This window comes from Ranitomeya imitator, chromosome 2, assembly GCF_032444005.1.
Source record: "Ranitomeya imitator isolate aRanImi1 chromosome 2, aRanImi1.pri, whole genome shotgun sequence".
NCBI classification, from domain to species: domain Eukaryota; kingdom Metazoa; phylum Chordata; class Amphibia; order Anura; family Dendrobatidae; genus Ranitomeya; species Ranitomeya imitator.
The window spans coordinates 810,358,610-810,378,823 of record NC_091283.1 but is presented as its reverse complement, the minus strand read 5'-3'; the positions used below and the strand labels follow the sequence as shown (position 1 = coordinate 810,378,823).

General features: G+C 40.7%; 1 protein-coding gene across 2 annotated transcripts in view; it reads left to right on the top strand.

The window, feature by feature from the left end:
• The window catches only part of LOC138665901 (alpha-2-macroglobulin-like protein 1), a 47,127-nt gene that overhangs the window by 3,655 nt on the left and 23,258 nt on the right, over nucleotides 1-20,214 (top strand). For both annotated transcript variants that reach the window (XM_069753853.1, XM_069753854.1), the window contains exons 3-14: nucleotides 2,583-2,745; nucleotides 2,983-3,035; nucleotides 3,364-3,384; nucleotides 4,700-4,865; nucleotides 8,234-8,318; nucleotides 8,452-8,551; nucleotides 11,390-11,504; nucleotides 11,800-11,909; nucleotides 12,237-12,398; nucleotides 12,782-13,006; nucleotides 14,451-14,514; nucleotides 15,232-15,377. In XM_069753853.1, the coding sequence (XP_069609954.1) occupies nucleotides 2,583-2,745; nucleotides 2,983-3,035; nucleotides 3,364-3,384; nucleotides 4,700-4,865; nucleotides 8,234-8,318; nucleotides 8,452-8,551; nucleotides 11,390-11,504; nucleotides 11,800-11,909; nucleotides 12,237-12,398; nucleotides 12,782-13,006; nucleotides 14,451-14,514; nucleotides 15,232-15,377 (1,410 nt within the window). The remainder of the gene's footprint in view (nucleotides 1-2,582; nucleotides 2,746-2,982; nucleotides 3,036-3,363; nucleotides 3,385-4,699; nucleotides 4,866-8,233; nucleotides 8,319-8,451; nucleotides 8,552-11,389; nucleotides 11,505-11,799; nucleotides 11,910-12,236; nucleotides 12,399-12,781; nucleotides 13,007-14,450; nucleotides 14,515-15,231; nucleotides 15,378-20,214) is intronic.

Sequence of the window (20,214 nt, the reverse complement as noted above, 5' to 3'; positions counted from 1 at the left end):
TTGAAACTACCCAAAATCTTCCAATTGCCCTGGAAAGACGTTTCTAACACTCTGAGGTCTCCTAGACTTTAGGTCTCCTAGTCTTTGAGGTCTCCTAGGACTCTATCCAACCTCTTTGAAGCTCTGTAATACAAGCTCAACCTTATTAATTCCCAAGTGACCTCATCATACTGAATATGGCTACGTGTAAACAGATGATAGCCGTTCTTAACTGCTGATTTGTCACAAACACTATCTGCAATGTTTATTCAGTATTTTAAGGCTTTTTCTCTCAATCTCCATGGCCAAACTGCGAGCTGTGATTTCCCCCAAACCATCCAGATTCTCAGTAAAATGGTTGCTGCATTCCCTGTCTCAGCTTTTATATTGGCTATGATGGTCCATCCCGGTTGGCTGTGCAATACCATTTTAGCCTATGCACTTCAAGCGAATCACATGTTTAAATTCCCCAACCTTGGCAAATTCCTAAAAAGATCTGACACCAATTTGATTGGTTCATCTCTAATACCTTATTAGCATAAATATAGCTATAGGAATATATCAGAAATCAGCTCTATAATCTATATATTTATAGCCCATACACCTCAATCCCAAATTATGGTAAAATTGAAATCCAAACCCTGTTTGCATAGGCTAGGCACACCCACAAAAAAAAACACATTATAATTCCGCCCTTTACACAAATCTTCATAAATTAGGGTTAGCCAACTTGTATGCAATTTTTCCATCCCCCTGTTTTTAGATCTATTCTCACCAATAGTAAGTTCTCTTTCTAGCAAAGCATGAGACAAATATACTTTAGCAAGTTATATGTGTCTTGTCATCGGGAAAAGTAGATTTTTTTTTTTAAACAGTAAATTACAAATTGTCAAAAGTATTATGTAAAATATGTTTATGTTAAAAATATTCTTGATGATATAAAACGTTTGCAAGCTGCTCTTCAGTACTTTTTTGGACACTATACCACTAGACTTCCCCTCCAAGATCTGGGAGAGACAAAAATATTTTTTTTCCACGGAAATAGGACCTGTTACTAGGTGATAAGTGGATAATTAATGCTCTTATTTTAGTCCTCCTGTCTCCCGAGTATGCTATATATATTTTTTATTTGATATATGGTACCAGAATCATGGGCCTTTTTATTTAGCGATCATTTTTATGGTATTTCCCAGGGGGCGTGGCTCAGAGGATCCTCTGGGGCGTGTCTTTAGGCTGCTCTGCATAATTAACCTGTGATTACCACCCATCGGATAAAGACCATGATATTCAGTACTAAATAAAAAGCTTCATATCTCTGGAACCGTATGGTGAATCTAAAAAAAAAAACTGCAGCATACTCAGAAGAGCAGCTGGAAAAAAATAAGAGAAAAAACTGTCCACTTTTGACTTGGTGACAGGTCCGCTTTAAAGGGGTTGTCCATTACTTGGACAACCCCTTCTAATTTCCCATGTTTGACCCTCTTCAAATAAAAAAGTCTATGCTCACCTCCCATGTCGGGGCCATTCCAGCGGTGTCAGCACTTGTGTTCCCGGGGCTCTCGTGAGGTTGTTATGACATGTGCACCCTGCGCCCATCACTACTGGCATCACTGTTCCCGCCTTCAGACGTAAAAGTTTTAAAGAGCACGTGAGAGATGCGGTTGGTCGTTTACTTCCTGTTAATTACTTCTACGCCTGAAGGTGATGCCAGCGCTGATTGGGCGAAGAGCTCATGTGTCATAACAACCTTATGTGAGCCCCGAGAAGATGAGTGCCGATACCGCTGGACTATGCCGCCACGGGACGTAAATATAAGCTTTTTTTATTTGAACTGGGCCAAACATGAGGAATTAGAAGAGATTGTCCAAGTAGTGGACAACTCCTTTAAAATGGAGTATCTTAGGCTACTTTTACACTTCCGTCGGCCCGACGTACCGACGGACGTAGTTCTAAATTTAGCACAACGTGGGCACCGGATGCCCATTGTGATGAGCGAGGAGGAGGGGGTGGAGTTTTGGTCGCGCATGCGCGGTTGAAAATGGCGGACGCGTCGCACAAAAAAACGTTACATTGAACGTTTTTCTGTGACGACGGTCCGCCAATTACAGACGCATCCAGTGCCACGACGTATGGAACGTGTGTCCGTACGTTGTGATGCGTTGGTAATACAAGTCTATGTGCAAAAAATGCATCTTGCGGGCAACTTTGCAGGATGCGTTTTTTGCACAGTACGACGCATTGCAACGTCTTTATAAAGACGGAAGTGTGAAAGTAGCCTAAGTCACTACATCGATGGTGTAGACATTGGCACCAATTGAGCCAATATTGCAGCCTTCGTTATCATGTTAAGAAAATTGTACACGGAGACATTATTAAAAAGTTAGATATATTTCAAAAAAGGTGTAATTATAATTTTTTGCTTAGTAAAAAAAGTGATATATTTTCTTCGAAGTTCCAAATATCTGTCAATATTTTGAACTATTCCTCCTCATAATGTTCCAGAAGCCATTTATCAGCATCACACATCTCAATAAAAATAGTCTTCACCTAGGTAAAAAGATATATTTTTATACATATAAAATGAAGATTCCTTTCCTTCTTAGGTTCCAGTACCCACGAATGGTGCAGAGGAGGTAGCCACTATTTCTATCAGCATAACAAGCGATGTCCTAAATCAGGTGGAGGAAAAGTCTGTTCTAATCAGATCCATGAGAAACGGAATGTTCCTCCAGACAGACAGAGCCATTTACCAACCTGGAGAGACAGGTAAGAGCCATTCATAAGATGAAAATCAAGATGAAAAAAAAAAACAGCGCCTCCATTGTCCATGGGCTGTGCCTGGTATTGCAGTGTATTCAAATGAACTCGACTTAGCTGCAATACTACACACAACCTGCTAACAAAAATGGAGCTGTTCCTTTTAGAAAATATCCATGTTTATCTTAACTCATACAACCCCTTTAAGTCTCTATAACACTTTAAATCGTTTGTTTTCCTCTACAGTGATCATAAAAGGGGTGGATTTTACAGAAAACCTTATTGCCAAAAATGAACCAGTAAGGACTGATCTCTTATTAACAAGCCAATAAAATAAATGAAATGTCCAAAAATGTTGACTTTACACCTGTTAAAAAAAAATACAACTCCATAAATGTTGGTAGCCATAGGCTGCAAAATAAAATAGCATGCCTGCAGAATTTTATCTATCACTATGGAGAAACATAGATCTGCATAGGAGCTGTATACACAAACCAGTAGAAGCTTATTAATGGAGACTATTTGCAGACTTGTTTTATGTTCTCATCGTATATTGGCTGTAAATGTGAACAGAGGCTTTAATCATAATTACTGACCAATAACTATGGCTTGTTTTCTGTTTTACAGTTTACATTGGTTAACATTGCGGTAAGTGATTATATACTAATACAGACCATTTCTAATCCATACTCAGGGATCAATTACTTGCTCATTTACATTTATGTACCAGAACCCCACCAAGAGCTATGGCTTAGTCAGGGGGTAGCATGAATTAGATGACCAGTTCCCTTAATCAAGATTTGTATCCTACTTTAAGACAAAGTGAAGGAAGGAGGGTTCTGCTGCAGCCAGTTGTCTAACAGCCAGACACAGTATTGGTGGTTCTGCACCTATCGCCGAGCAAGATACTTAATCCCTACCTGACCCTGGCGATAAGCCCTGCATCGGGAAGGACAGGATGAGGGCTAGTCAATCCCCACTACCACTGAAGACAGATGGGATACACAAACAAGGGGGAACACTTAGCTAGAGTAGACTCTGAGAGAAATACAGATGTCCTCCAGCAACACCAAGGAAGAAGACAGCCGACTGCAATAAATCCAAGCCGCAACAGAAAACTAGAAATAGAAATAATCACCCGCAACTCCCAACAGCAAGTTGGGAATTATAAACACCCAGATCCAGGTGTGACCATTAGAGAGGGGGAGGTGACTGCTGGGTTTTAGCTTCAGAAGTACCAGGCGGAAGTCTGCAAAGCAAACTGCTGAGACCTTCTGCAGACAGATGCAGTGCAACGATCTGCAGCCTCTGACACATCCGTGACAGAAATGTGCCGAGATTAGTACTGGTAGCATGGAGCTTTAGGGTTGTGTTTGAGTGTTTGTGTGGGAAAAGGGCAGCATCTGCGTGAAATGTATGTGTTATGCCAGTATTTGCGTGGGTTGGTGGCCTCCCTCAAAACCTGCAAAACATACAGAGAGATGAATTAGGAATTTAGATTGTGAAATGCATTGATTAATGTGAGTGATGACAACCTAGATGGTTGGGGCAAGGGTATAGCTATGAAGGATATAAGAAACAGTCATACCTTGGACACAGAGGTGGACATATCTTTGGTGAAACCTGTTAAGCCACACTGGGACCCAAGAGGTAAGGAGGCCCATTTCCACCTCCAAAGCCGGTGGAATTTTTCATTTTGAGGAGCTGATGGACTACAGAGGGCCCATATACTATTTGTTCACAGGGGCCCTTTCTGTCTCTGTCCGCCAGTGCTGGGACACCAGTATTAGAAATAGTATGATATTCTCAAAAATGTGGGAGTGCAACAGCGTAGCTTCAAGCCATGACTAATATCTTCAAAAATATAAATATATATACTGTATATAAGATGCTCAGGAACCAAAAGTGTAATACAAAAAGATATGATGTCTATTAACATTTATTATTTCATTCTTGCCTCTAGGATGACCAGGGTAGCAATATAAAACAATGGCGTAATGTTCAACTGAATAGCGGCATATTGGAATTGTCCCATTATCTGTCTCCTGATATACGTACGGGCGATTATATCATCACAGCTACTAAAGATGGCTCTAGTGCGGAAGTAACCGTCACTGTAGACAAGATTGGTAAGGTCAACATGATTTCAAGTAATGAGCACCAAAATGTAAATGTTTAAATATAAGCAATAAAAAGGGTTGTTCATTTTGGCCGGGGTTTATTTTTTTTTTTGTTAGCAAGGTCTGAAACATAGCCTTATCAATGATATCTGACCCCTGGAACCTCCCATGATCAATCGTAGCATATAGAAAAACCCAGCGTCAAGTAATGAATTACCCCACAGTGCCCCCACAGGAGAAATTAAGCATTGCAAGATCCCTACTGAGATAAACTAAAATGTATAGACTAATGGACAGAAACCAAGTTTAAATGATAACATTTAATATGTTGTGTGACTGCAATATGATATAATAATAACCATGAACTATCCAAGCAATTATAGAAGTCAATAAATATACAGATATTTTTCATGTTGAACTGAAGTGTGAATACATTTCTTTTGGCCCACCCTGCACATACAGTATATATATATATACTAGCTGAAGAGCCCGGCGTTGCCTGGGCATAGAAAATATCTGTGGTTAGTTATAGCACCTCACTTCTCTTATTTTCCCATCACGCCTCTCATTTTCCCAATCACATCTTTCATTTTCCCCCTCACATCTCTCATTTTCTCCCTCACACCTCTCATTTTCTCCCTCACTCCTCTCATTCCCCCCTAACACTTGTCATTTCAACCTCACATCTGTCATTTTCTGATCACTCCACTATTTTTCCTCACTCCTCTCATTTTGCACTCACACGTTTTCATTTTCACCTCACAACTCTCATTTTCACCTCATCACCTCAGTATATACATGTTTGTCATCTCCCTTATATATAGTATACATCTGTATGTCATCTCCTGTATATAGTATATACCTGTATGTCATCTCCCCTGTATATAGTATATACCTGCTGTGTGTCATCTCCCCTATATATAGTATATACCTGGATGTCATCTCCTTCTATATATAGTATATACCTGTATGTCATCTCCTCCTGTATATAGTATATACCTGTGTGTCATCTCCCCTGTATATAGTATATATCTGTGTGTCATCTCCTCCTGTATATAGTATATACCTGCATGTCATCTTCTATATATAGCATATACCTGTATGTCATCTCCTCCTGTATATAGTATATACCTGTAGGTCATCTGCTCCTGTATATAGTATATACCTGTGTGTCATCTCCTCCTGTATATAGTATATACCTGTGTGTCATCTCCTCCTGTATATAGTATATACCTGTAGGTCATCTGCTCCTGTATATAGTATATACCTGTGTGTCATCTCCTCCTGTATATAGTATATACCTGTATGTCATCTCCTCCTGTATATATATGTACCTGTAAGTCATCTCCTCCTCTATATAGTATATACCTGTGTGTCATCTCTCCTGTATATAGTATATATCTGTGTGTCATCTCCCCTGTATATAGTATATACCTGTGTGTCATCTCCTCCTGTATTAGACCTCGTTCACACGTTATTTGCTCAGTATTTTTACCTCAGTATTTGTAAGCTAAATTGGCAGCCTGATAAATCCCCAGCCAACAGGAAGCCCTCCCCCTGGCAGTTTATATTAGCTCACACATACACATAATAGACAGGTCATGTGACTGACAGCTGCCATATTTCCTATATGGTACATTTGTTGTAGTTTGTCTGCTTATTAATCAGATTTTTATTTTTGAAGGATAATACCAGACTTGTGTGTGTTTTAGGGCGAGTTTCGTTTGTCAAGTTGTGTGTGTTGAGTTGCGTGTGGCGACATGCATATAGCGACTTTTGTGAGATGAGTTTTGTGTGGCAACATGCATGTAGCAACTTTTTGTGTGTCGAGTTGCATGTGACAGGTTAGTGTAGCAAGTTGTGTGCAGCAAGTTTTGCGCATGGCGAGTTTTGCGCGTGGCGAGTTTTATCTGTGGTGCCTTTTGAGTATGTGCAAGTTTTGTGTGAGGCAACTTTTGCATGTGTTGCAACTTTTGTGCATGTGGCAATTTTTCCGCGTGTGCAAGTTTTGCGTGTGGCGAGTTTTCCATGAGGTGAGTTTTGCACTTGTGGGGAGTTTTGCAAGAGCCTGGTTTTTGCATGTGGCGAGTTCTGCGCGGGTCGAGTTTTGAGCGGCGACTTTTGTGTTTCGACTTTTATGTGGCGAGGTTGGTGTATTTGTGGTGAAATGTGTGCTGAGGGTAATATGTGTTCAAGCACGTGGTAGTGTGTGGCGCATTTTGTGTGTGTGTTCATATCCCCGTGTGTGGTGAGTATCCCATGTCGGGGCCCCGCCTTAGCAACTGTATGGTATATACTCTTTGGTGCCATCGTTCTCATTCTTTAAGTCCCCCTTGTTCACATCTGGCAGCTGTCATTTTGCCTCCAACACTTTTCCTTTCATTTTTTCCCATTATGTAGATAGGGGCAAAATTGTTTGGTGAATTGGAAAGCGCGGGGTTAAAATTTCACCTCACAACATAGCCTATGATGCTCTCGGGGTCCAGACGTGTGACTGTGCAAAATTTTGTGGCTGTAGCTGCAACACCTCCAACACTTTTCCTTTCATTTTTCCCCATTATGTAGATACGGGCAAAATTGTTTGGTGAATTAGAAAGCACGGGGTTAAAATTTCACCTCACAACATAGCCTATGACGCTCTCGGGGTCCAGACGTGTGACTGTGCAAAATTTTGTGGCTGTAGCTGCGACGGTGCAGATGCCAATCCCGGACATACACACATACACACACACACACATTCAGCTTTATATATTAGAGATATATATATATATATATATATATATATATATATATATATATATATATATATATATATGTATATTATATATATATATGGTGGTCCCAAAAAATGTATACACACGTCATCTTGTAAAATGTCTGTAAAAAAGCTTTATTACTAGATTTATATAGATAACAGCTGTTAATCATGTTAATCACATTAGATGCTCAAAGATGTCACCATTAACATCCAGATCTTTCTGATTTCGGCACACTTCTGCACAAACAATATTAGTTGCAGTGTCCACAGTGATTGCTCTGCATGACATTTCATTATCTTTTCGTAGTTCAGCAGCATTGCTGTTTTTTTTACTGTATACAACAACATACTTTAGGGTTCCCAGGTAGAAATTGAGGGGGTAAGTCAGAGGAACGAGGTGGAAATTTCACAGCAATCTTTGTCCTATCCAATGTTCTGGCAGAATAGCATTGAAAAAGTCTTTGTCATCTTAGTCGTAATATGGTGGAGCATCGTCTTGCTGGAAGTAAAATTGCTCTTCTTTTATTTCACTCTTCTGACGGCCATGGGGGATCTAGCAATCATGCGACAACATGCATCGTTAGAGACATATAATTTTTTCTTCTGTTTTTTTATACAGTTTTACCAAAGTTTGAAGTCACCTTAGACGCACCAGATACTGTAACCATTCTTCAGGGCAACTTCCCTATTAACATATGCGGCAAGTAAGTATAGTCTGATGGTAGCGCTATGTTCTCCTGACTTTGGGGATTAGATGTGCCCTTTACATATTCCAAATAGTTTACTTGTATAACGTTAATATCATACAAAAAATGTCAGAACTGTATGTCTTTCCAGATATACATATGGTAAACCAGTGAGAGGTCGCACAACTGGAAAGATTTGTCGCATTGCCACATGGACTTCAGATGACATCTGTCAGCCAATTGACGGAGAGGTAAGAGTCATGTCACTAAATTCATGCTGCCCAACCAATCTGAATGACTCCTGCCAGTTATGTTTTACTCTGAAATGCTCCAACGTTTCAGAGAAAAAATATGAAGAGCCCATCGAGAAAGAGGAGACGGTCTGGTGCCCCTCCTTGGCCGGCTTCTAACCACACCTCCCCTAGGTGATTTACAAGTCCTCCCTTGTGCACATGTAGGTAGAGACCTGTCAATCAACTAGTGCTGTGTGGAGCCTCCTAAATAATATGGTGCATCTTACTATACCACACCCCCTCATCCAGACTCGTCAAAGATGGGGCCTTAGTGTGATATGGAATATGTGAACATTAAATATATTAATTTTTAATTTCATTACAGCTATATAGGCAATTAGCAGAAATTCAGTTCAGTATTCATATATTCAGTGTTCACATATCTCTGCTGCATTTGTTTGGAAACACCAGTGGTCTCCAACCTTCATTACCTTGAGAGCCATGTTCTGGTCAGGAAGAGGGCCGTGAGCCACATCCAGTCACCTACCCTACCCTAATAAAGGGATATTCCAGCTCCTGCGTCCACCACAGTAGTGGCAAAGAGAGCCTGCATTATTGGCATAATGACAGCCAAAGCTTCCCCACAGAAATAACACATTACCACCACTGGGCATCCTTGCATCAAGCATTCCGACCACATCAAGCTTCAATCGCCTCCTCTATCCTCTAACTGACATTATCATCCCATCTCCAAGGCCAGTACATATGCACATCCAGATCTGCTCTTCTTTACTCTCAAAAGTCACCATCTGCAGACCTGCTCTTCATAGTTGTTTGCTAGCCCTGGTGCTAATGCATCAACCTGGCCAGGATCTACACATCATGAGCTCGTGAGCTATTTGTTGCTCCCGAGCTACAGGTTGGGGAATGCCAGTGTGATGCTAAGTCACTAATCATGGACACGCCATGAGACAGGGTAGTCAGGAGGTCTGGGTCAGATACCGAGAAGCTAATAGAACAGAGGGGTGATACAAAAGTGTGGTCAGGTAACAGTTCGGGGTCAAATATCAGGAAGGCTCATAGTAGAGATGGTGATTCCGATTTGCGTGATCAGATAACAGTCCAGGGTCAAAAACCATGAGGGCTCGTAGCAGAGAGGCATTGTCAGGTAACAGTCCGGGGTCAAATACCATGAGGGCTCGTAGCAGAGAGGCATTGTCAGGTAACAGTCCGGGGTCAAATACCATGAGGGCTCGTAGCAGAGAGGCATTGTCAGGTAACAGTCCGGGGTCAAATACCAGGAGAGCTTGTAGTACAGAGGGGTGATATAAAAGCGTGGTCAGTAGTGTTGAGCGAATATACTCGTTACTCGAGATTTCTCAAGCACGCTCGGGTGTCCTCCGAGTGCTTTAGTTTTTCTTGCCGCAGCTGAATGATTTACATCTGTTAACCAGCATAAGTACATGTGGGGGTTGCCTGGTTGCTAGGGTATCCCCACATGTACTTATGCTGCCTAACAGATGTAAATCATTCAGCTGCGGCAAGAAAAACTAAACCGTCCGAGCACTAAAAAGTACTCGGAGGACCCCAGAGCATACTCGAGAAATCTCGAGTAATGAGTATATTTGCTCATCACTAGTGGTCAGGTAACAGTTTAGGGTCAAATGTCAGGAGTGCTCATAGTAGAGAGGCATGGTCAGGTAACAGTCCGGGGTCAAATACCAGGAGGGTGCATCAAAAGCAGAAGGGGAAATCCAAAACAGAACTCACAACAAATTCCAGAGTCATCAGCAAGATCACAGTAAGACACAGAGTGAACAAAAACACCTACCTGAAGCAAATGTACAAGTGACACAGACAAGCTGGCTAGCTGCTAGCAAATACCTTGTAACTGATTAGGGATGTTAGGCACCTCAGGAAACGCCAGCAGACTAAACCAAATTGAGCATCATGACTGTCAATCAAACTGTTGACAACCCAGGAATAGATTGGATAACTGGACTGTCACTCACAAAACTCACAGTGCAGCACACTCCAGATCTCATGGGGCAGCTGAGCTGTCACTCACAGCGTTCCTTGACCACAGTCAATGAAGAAACCATGACCACTGGGATAGATAGATAGATAGATAGATAGATAGATAGATAGATAGATAGATAGATAGATAGATAGATAGATCGATAGATAGATAGATAGTGTTACAGAACCCCCAGCACCAAGAATATGTTATGCTATATATATATTATGTATAATAGGTTCCATGTGAAATGCATCAGTCCACAGGCTGCGCCCCTGGGCAGAGGGGACAAGATATTCTCCTTCTGACCTCCCCCACCTTTGTAATTCCCACAGTAAATACCAGCAGGCTCCGGCCCCCTGCGGCTATTGTAATGTATGTCTGGCCTGTTTTTTCTATTGGCCTGCCCTGTGTATCTGTGTTATATATTCTGTGTGTTGTAAATAAAGTGTGTTCTTTTAGACTGGAAATACCTGGAGTAGCAGTCAGCTTTTATATGCTCCCATGTAATCAAGGAATTCTAGCCAGCGTCCTTCATTCAGAATCCAGCAAAAGCAGAGTGGACCTCCTGAAACATGGGGTGGTACTGAAAGAGGTACCCCAGCTTGGTAGACCCCGTTACAGATAGATAGATAGATAGATAGATGATAGATAGATAGATAGATAGATAGATAGATAGATAGATAGATAATAGATACATAGATAATAGATAGATAAGATAGTTGATAGATGATAGATAGATAGATAGATAGATAGATAGATAGATAGATAGATAGATAGATAGATAGATAGATAGATAATAGGTAGATAGGCCTTAAACTTCTTTCTTGCCTTTCTAGACTGATGTGAACGGATGCTACACCACAGAAGTGGACACTGAAAACTTCCATTTTAAGTACGATGGGTACAACAACTATCTTGACTTGGAGGCTTTTCTTGAGGAGGATGGAACTGGTAACTATGACTTTGAATTATTATATATTATTATTACTTGCATACCAAAAGCCTAGAAACTTCTTTTTACAGCCAGATGGCACCTTGGTTTACACTAGATTACACGATAGAGATTTGTTATCCTTTTCCTGACTCACAAGTTCTGTGTAGTGAAGTGGTATAGCCCCATCATGGGCATACTTAACGCTGTCAGAGGATATCTTAATAAAGTCAAAAATGACAAAGTACATAAAACTGTTTTAAACTCCATTTTCCACATTTTGAAACTACTTAATGTTGTACTGCTTTCCCGCAGGAGTGGAGAGAAAAGCCATAAAACATATTTTTATCAGCGAAGTTCTTGCCAAGGTGGAATTTCAAGAGTCCAGAGGGTTCTCTAAACCAGGACTTGGTTACAGAGGACAGGTAAATGATTAGTATTTTATAGCAATGGGGTGCTGCACACCTTGTAGACGAATTCTCCAGGAGAGAAAATATAATGTCCTACTGAGGCCCGATATTGTGAAACGTAGGCCAAATTACGTTGCACTTGTTTACGCCCAATAGTGGCGTATGTGGGTTAGTGGACCTACTGTGGCACAGGGCCGGGTCTGCCAAGAAAGGGGCGTGGCTAAGTGGGTACCTGATGTCCAAATATTTTTTTTAAAACAATTTAGAAAAAAGATATGGACCTTAGCTTTCATCACAATCCTAAAATAATTGATGTTTCTAATCTTTTCTTTTTTTTTACAGATGATACTTACAAGATCCGATGGACGTCCAATGCCGGATGAGGATATTGAGCTGTATGTTAATGAGGAAAGAAGAGAAGAAATTTACACAAGTGATAGTAATGGGATAGCGAAATTCACATTAGAGTCCACCATCTTAACTGATGATGTGACCAATCTCAGGGTAGGTAACCACTACATGGCCTGATTTCCAAAGTAGTTCAAAAGGTTGAGATGACAATCGCTTTTAATTAAACCTTGTAATTAATCTCAGGTTTATATTTTATTACATCTGTTTCAAGGCTTACGTAAGAGTTCAATCTGATGAAGACCCATGTTTATGCCCTTAACGAAGTCTACTGTATAATCATCCATTCATTACATAGACAGTCCAATAATATGAAAAAGAATTGTGTAATGCTCTATTTGGTGGTGCTATATTGCTCTTAGATGACAGATTATTATTGTTCGGGTCTCAACAATGGACAGCCATTGATATTTTAAAACCCTGCATTGTACATTTCATCCATATTGATAAAAATAGTATATTTTTTTCAACCTCTCTAGGCACACTACATACCCAGACAGCCATTGACAGATGTGAGTGAAAAGCAACCAGTGTACGAAGACGGCTATGCATCGGTGATCCCTTCTTATACTAGAGCAGTAAGCCAAGTGAAAATCAGAAACGAACCTTTTGTCTTGCCCTGTAACGAGAGAGTAAACCTGTGGGCAGACTACGTCCTGGATGCTTCCGAGTACACACGAGAAACTATAGACTTTCATTTCCTGGTAAGTGACAGAATCTTTCTATCGATCTGAAGGGTATTATTGTTATATTTTTGTTAAATTATATTTTTTACTATTATTATTTTGGTGTTAACATTTTACTAGTTCTATTTTTGCTATTACCAACATTATGAACCCTTCCAAAACTCTCAGACCCTAAGGCCTTAGACTATGTTGAAGCTTATATCCTGGCTTCTGCCATTATAGGAGCCATAATGTAGACGAATGAATCCATTCTGACTCATTTTATAACTGGCTCTAATGAATCCTGACGGATCCTACTGTCAGACCATAACAGAAAAATGGAAGTGTAATGGAGAAGTTTTAATGCAAGTATATTAAGAGCCCATGCCCTGGTTCATCAACATATTTTTGCCAAAAATCTGGCATAAAACACTGCGATAAGTCACAATTTTTATGTGACTTTTGGCATTTTCACCCTAGTTTCGCCCAAGTCTGACAAAATGGATGGGGCTAGGTCTGGACAGGGGTATCTGACTCGAAGACGCCCTCCTCACCCTCATCAAGACTGCCATGACTATCACTAAGTGCCAGGGAAACATCTACAATCCACTGTGACATGCCCAGGGTACCTAGATACACATCTTGGACAACAATGTGAGCTTTTGCCCTACATGAGGAAAAGCCTGACTTTAATTATGATACAGAGTATTATAGAAAGCGTTGCATGGCTATATTAACCTGAAAATAAGAACGACAGGATATACCTGGGTTATGGCCACAGTCGAAAAAATATACAGCAAACCGGGTACATATAAGTGAATAACACTAAGCTGCAACACCACACACAACCTGGGGCCTCCTGGTCTGCTCTGGTAGAGAAAAGCTTTAATTATTTGGATACCCTTAGGTTCTAAAACATGTGATCGAACACAACCTCCCAGAGTTAATGCCCCCATAAACATTAGACTAGCATCAGCCGGACTCTTTAATGTGTATGGGGCCTCTGACTCTTCCTTCAAGAGATCATTTTTGGGGGAGATAAGGATCCAGCATTTCCGATTTTGGAGTGCTGATCCTTTTGTTCTTGAAGATATAAGGCACCATATGAGATCCCTTCGGAATCTGCTTCCAAAGCTTATTTTAAACGAAACAGAGCATTACCAGTGTGAGACATGTGGATTAGACTGTAGGTCATCACATGTCTCACACTAGTAACACCCACTTTCAGTTACAATAAGCTCTGGAGGCAGATTCTCGGAGAGATCTTTGTCCCACCCATAGATCTTACCATCTTATTTACATATTAAGAAACTTGGATTTCTCTGGAATGAGACATCAGATCACAGAAATCAAGGTATCATTTTATTCAACTTTCTATGACTTGCATGCCCATATAGATGGCATAGGAAAGGGTTGATCTTTCTGACAGATTCCCTCTAAAGATGCAGCTTTCTTACCTCCGTTTTTATTGTGTTTCTCACAGATCATTACATTTGGAAGCATTGTCTCAAGCTCAAGTATAAGACACACAATTTCTCCAAATGGAGGTATTTTTATGCATTAAAATACTGTATGTACGGTAGATGTATGTATGTAAATATGATTTAAATGAATAGTTTATTCTTAGTGTATTACTCTGGGATTTTTTTAAACTAGAAAAAAAAGTTGAAAGTTGAGGGGTTTTTTTCTTTCTAGATACAATGGCAATTTTATCTGCAGGTTGTACATGTGATTGAATGTCTTGTAATACCAGACACAGGCCAATTTTCTGTTGAAAAAGTACCCGTGCTTACATTATTATTATTATTATTATTTTGTCATTATCATTTTTAATATTATTAGCACCAACATTTTTTTCTAATTCCTCAAAATCAGGCAGTTTTGTCTACAGTCTAGCAAAATGCTTCAATGCCTATTTCCCCTGTCCTTATATTGTGTATAACACAGTATTATCGCTCTATAGTTTTAATTTCAATTATTTCAGCAGTGGACACTTTGGAAACAATTATAAACTATTTCCTTCCTTCTTTCCTTTCCTTTTCTTTTTTTCATTTATTTCTTCTAAATTTTGGGTCTTAATGTGAAATCTCCAGCTTTCTTGGTTACTCAATGGTACTGTTTTTTTCATACGGGCCATAGGGACTTTTCGGGGCTTCCTACGCTCTCAGGCACAGGTGTGACTGCAACCTCTGCACCTTGGGTTATAGATAGACTGAAACTGATGCCTCATTCTCTAAAGTGTTCACGTTTCTTCTATCAATCAGGACTAAAGAGCTTCTTCCCCTTTCCTGTTATGGTCACGCCGGACATGTCGCCTGCCGCCACCATCATAATTTACGCTGGCCTTGACAATGGAGATCTAATTGCTGACAGTATTAAAATCCCAGTCACTAGCTGCTTTCCCAACACAGTAAGTGCTATCGTTTTCTCTTCTGCCATGTTACGGCATTGAAAAATAATAATTTTGTAAGTTTCACAAAGAGATATTTATTACCCATCTACGAGATAGGCAAAAAATGTCTCATTGCTGGGGGTCCTACCAATCACTAGAGCTGTGGTCCAAGAGACCCTTACGGCGCGCGAATTTTTGCCTGTAGGACATTATTGCAAGAGAGCTTGGCTGAGTAGATTACACAAGAAGGAAAACACACAGCAAGTCAGCAGGATCTAGGAGCAACATGGCAGATGTGACAACCTACATGGTGAGCTGCAGCATGTGCTACATGTTCACAGATCGACCAGAAGAAGAATCCAATTTCACCTGTCAGAAGTGTAGACTAGTGGCCCTTTTAGAAGAAAAGGTGCGGGGTCTGGAAGAAAGAATAGCAACTTTGAAACTCATCAAAGAGAATGAAGACTTTCTAGACAGAACAGAAGCATCTCTACTGGTCACAGAAGGTGAAAAAAGTGTCAGAGAACCTCCAAAAGCAGATGAGTGGAAGCATGTGACCAAAAGAAGCAAGAAGACCATGGAGAAATCACCAACCACACAACTGAAGAACCGATATCAAATCTTTGTAGAGGATGAAGATGGCACACCTAAGAATGAAGCAATACCAGCAAGCAAAAAAGAAAAGGGCACACAGCAACAAGTGACAGCAAAAAGTACAGCCAAGAAGCAACGAAGAGTGGTGGTGGTGGGAGACTCACTACTGAGAGGCACAGAAGCAGCCATCTGCAGACTGGACATAACTGCAAGAGAAGTATGCTGCCTTCCAGGTGCGATGATCAAGGATGTGACCGATAGGATACCAAAGCTCTTCAGCTCCAAGGACGTCCACCCATTTCTTCTGATACATGTTGGCACCAATGACACGGCAAGGAAGGACCTACCGACAATCTGCAAGAACTTTGAAGAGTTGGGGAAGAAAGTAAAGGAACTGGATGCACAGGTAGTTTTTTCTTCTATCCTTCCAGTAGACGGGCATGGCACCAGGAGATGGAACAGGATCCTTGATGCAAACAACTGGCTAAGACGATGGTGCAGACAACAAGGATTCGGATTCCTGGACCACGGTGTGAATTACTGGTATGATGGACTCCTCGCCAGAGACGGACTACACCTCAACAAACCTGGGAAACACACATTCGCCAGAAGACTCGCTACACTCATCAGGAGGGCGTTAAACTAGAAGAAGAGGGGACGGGAAGAAAAACATTAGACTCGAACAAAGACGACCCAGGAAAACATACTCTGAAGGGAGGTAAGAACATTTCTAAAACAATCCACAGTGAGGAGATTGGAACAAAACAAAATCCTCTAAACTGCATGCTCGCAAACGCCAGAAGCCTGACAAACAAGATGGAAGAACTAGAAGCAGAAATATCTACAGGTAACTTTGACATAGTGGGAATAACCGAGACATGGTTAGATGAAAGCTATGACTGGGCAGTCAACTTACAGGGTTACAGTCTGTTTAGAAAGGATCGTAAAAATCGGAGAGGAGGAGGGGTTTGTCTCTATGTAAAGTCTTGTCTAAAGTCCACTTTAAGGGAGGATATTAGCGAAGGGAATGAGGATGTCGAGTCCATATGGGTTGAAATTCATGGAGGGAAAAATGGTAACAAAATTCTCATTGGGGTCTGTTATAAACCCCCAAATATAACAGAAAGCATGGAAAGTCTACTTCTAAAGCAGATAGATGAAGCTGCAACCCATAATGAGGTCCTGGTTATGGGGGACTTTAACTACCCGGATATTAACTGGGAAACAGAAACCTGTGAAACCCATAAAGGCAACAGGTTTCTGCTAATAACCAAGAAAAATTATCTTTCACAATTGGTGCAGAATCCAACCAGAGGAGCAGCACTTTTAGACCTAATACTATCTAATAGACCTGACAGAATAACAAATCTGCAGGTGGTCGGGCATTTAGGAAATAGCGACCACAATATTGTGCAGTTTCACCTGTCTTTCACTAGGGGGACTTGTCAGGGAGTCACAAAAACATTGAACTTTAGGAAGGCAAAGTTTGAACAGCTTAGAGATGCCCTTAATCTGGTAGACTGGGACAATATCCTCAGAAATAAGAATACAGATAATAAATGGGAAATGTTTAAGAACATCCTAAATAGGCAGTGTAAGCGGTTTATACCTTGTGGGAATAAAAGGACTAGAAATAGGAAAAACCCAATGTGGCTAAACAAAGAAGTAAGACAGGCAATTAACAGTAAAAAGAAAGCATTTGCACTACTAAAGCAGGATGGCACCATTGAAGCTCTAAAAAACTATAGGGAGAAAAATACTTTATCTAAAAAACTAATTAAAGCTGCCAAAAAGGAAACAGAGAAGCACATTGCTAAGGAGAGTAAAACTAATCCAAAACTGTTCTTCAACTATATCAATAGTAAAAGAATAAAAACTGAAAATGTAGGCCCCTTAAAAAATAGTGAGGAAAGAATGGTTGTAGATGACGAGGAAAAAGCTAACATATTAAACACCTTCTTCTCCACGGTATTCACGGTGGAAAATGAAATGCTAGGTGAAATCCCAAGAAACAATGAAAACCCTATATTAAGGGTCACCAATCTAACCCAAGAAGAGGTGCGAAACCGGCTAAATAAGATTAAAATAGACAAATCTCCGGGTCCGGATGGCATACACCCACGAGTACTAAGAGAACTAAGTAATGTAATAGATAAACCATTATTTCTTATTTTTAGTGACTCTATAGCGACAGGGTCTGTTCCGCAGGACTGGCGCATAGCAAATGTGGTGCCAATATTCAAAAAGGGCTCTAAAAGTGAACCTGGAAATTATAGGCCAGTAAGTCTAACCTCTATTGTTGGTAAAATATTTGAAGGGTTTCTGAGGGATGTTATTCTGGATTATCTCAATGAGAATAACTGTTTAACTCCATATCAGCATGGGTTTATGAGAAATCGCTCCTGTCAAACCAATCTAATCAGTTTTTATGAAGAGGTAAGCTATAGGCTGGACCACGGTGAGTCATTGGACGTGGTATATCTCGATTTTTCCAAAGCGTTTGATACCGTGCCGCACAAGAGGTTGGTACACAAAATGAGAATGCTTGGTCTGCGGGAACATGTGTGTAAATGGGTTAGTAACTGGCTTAGTGATAGAAAGCAGAGGGTGGTTATAAATGGTATAGTCTCTAACTGGGTCGCTGTGACCAGTGGGGTACCGCAGGGTCAGTATTGGGACCTGTTCTCTTCAACATATTCATTAATGATCTGGTAAAAGGTTTACACAGTAAAATATCGATATTTGCAGATGATACAAAACTATGTAAAGCAGTTAATACAAGAGAAGATAGTATTCTGCTACAGATGGATCTGGATAAGTTGGAAACTTGGGCTGAAAGGTGGCAGATGAGGTTTAACAATGATAAATGTAAGGTTATACACATGGGAAGAGGGAATCAATATCACCATTACACACTGAACGGGAAACCACTGGGTAAATCTGACAGGGAGAAGGACTTGGGGATCCTAGTTAATGATAAACTTACCTGGAGCAGCCAGTGCCAGGCAGCAGCTGCCAAGGCAAACAGGATCATGGGGTGCATTAAAAGAGGTCTGGATACACATGATGAGAGCATTATACTGCCTCTGTACAAATCCCTAGTTAGACCGCACATGGAGTACTGTGTCCAGTTTTGGGCACCGGTGCTCAGGAAGGATATAATGGAACTAGAGAGAGTACAAAGGAGGGCAACAAAATTAATAAAGGGGATGGGAGAACTACAATACCCAGATAGATTAGCGAAATTAGGATTATTTAGTCTAGAAAAAAGACGACTGAGGGGCGATCTAATAACCATGTATAAGTATATAAGGGGACAATACAAATATCTCGCTGAGGATCTGTTTATACCAAGGAAGGTGACGGGCACAAGGGGGCATTCTTTGCGTCTGGAGGAGAGAAGGTTTTTCCACCAACATAGAAGAGGATTCTTTACTGTTAGGGCAGTGAGAATCTGGAATTGCTTGCCTGAGGAGGTGGTGATGGCGAACTCAGTCGAGGGGTTCAAGAGAGGCCTGGATGTCTTCCTGGAGCAGAACAATATTGTATCATACAATTATTAGGTTCTGTAGAAGGACGTAGATCTGGGGATTTATTATGATGGAATATAGGCTGAACTGGATGGACAAATGTCTTTTTTCGGCCTTACTAACTATGTTACTATGTTATTCTCCTCACTACATGACCATAATGAGCCCTACTGGTCAGTGTCTACAAAGTGGCAAAAACTACCGAGCGCTGGTCTTGGGGTTTTTTTTGCTCCATTAGTCTTTGACTTCCCGTGAACAACATTTATCACTTATCATGTGGATAGTTGATGAATGTCTTTAACACTAGAAGTCCCAGAGAGGGGTCATTTAACATTTCTACCTTTGGAACCTAATGGCACCACCATTGGAACTCAGGTTTTACTACAATTAAGCCTAAGGTCTCATATTTATTAGTGCTCCATACGTTATCCAAGTTGTACCGAGCTGAAATTCATTGTACGTATACCTCTACGAAGCCATTGCTTGCATAAGACCTCAATATGCCTCCATTTTCACACAGCACCACACTGGGTTCAGTGACATAACAGTTCAGTTGCTTTTGTAAAGAGTTGATGTTCACAGTTCTGCCATTTGCATTGGCTTCACATACCACTCCTGACTATTTCCCGCATTTCCATAAATTAGTTTTTCCATTCATGGCTGAAACCGGAATATTTGTGAAAACCAGCGCTCGAGCGGCACTATATTGTTTTGGAAATTCCAATTCACTT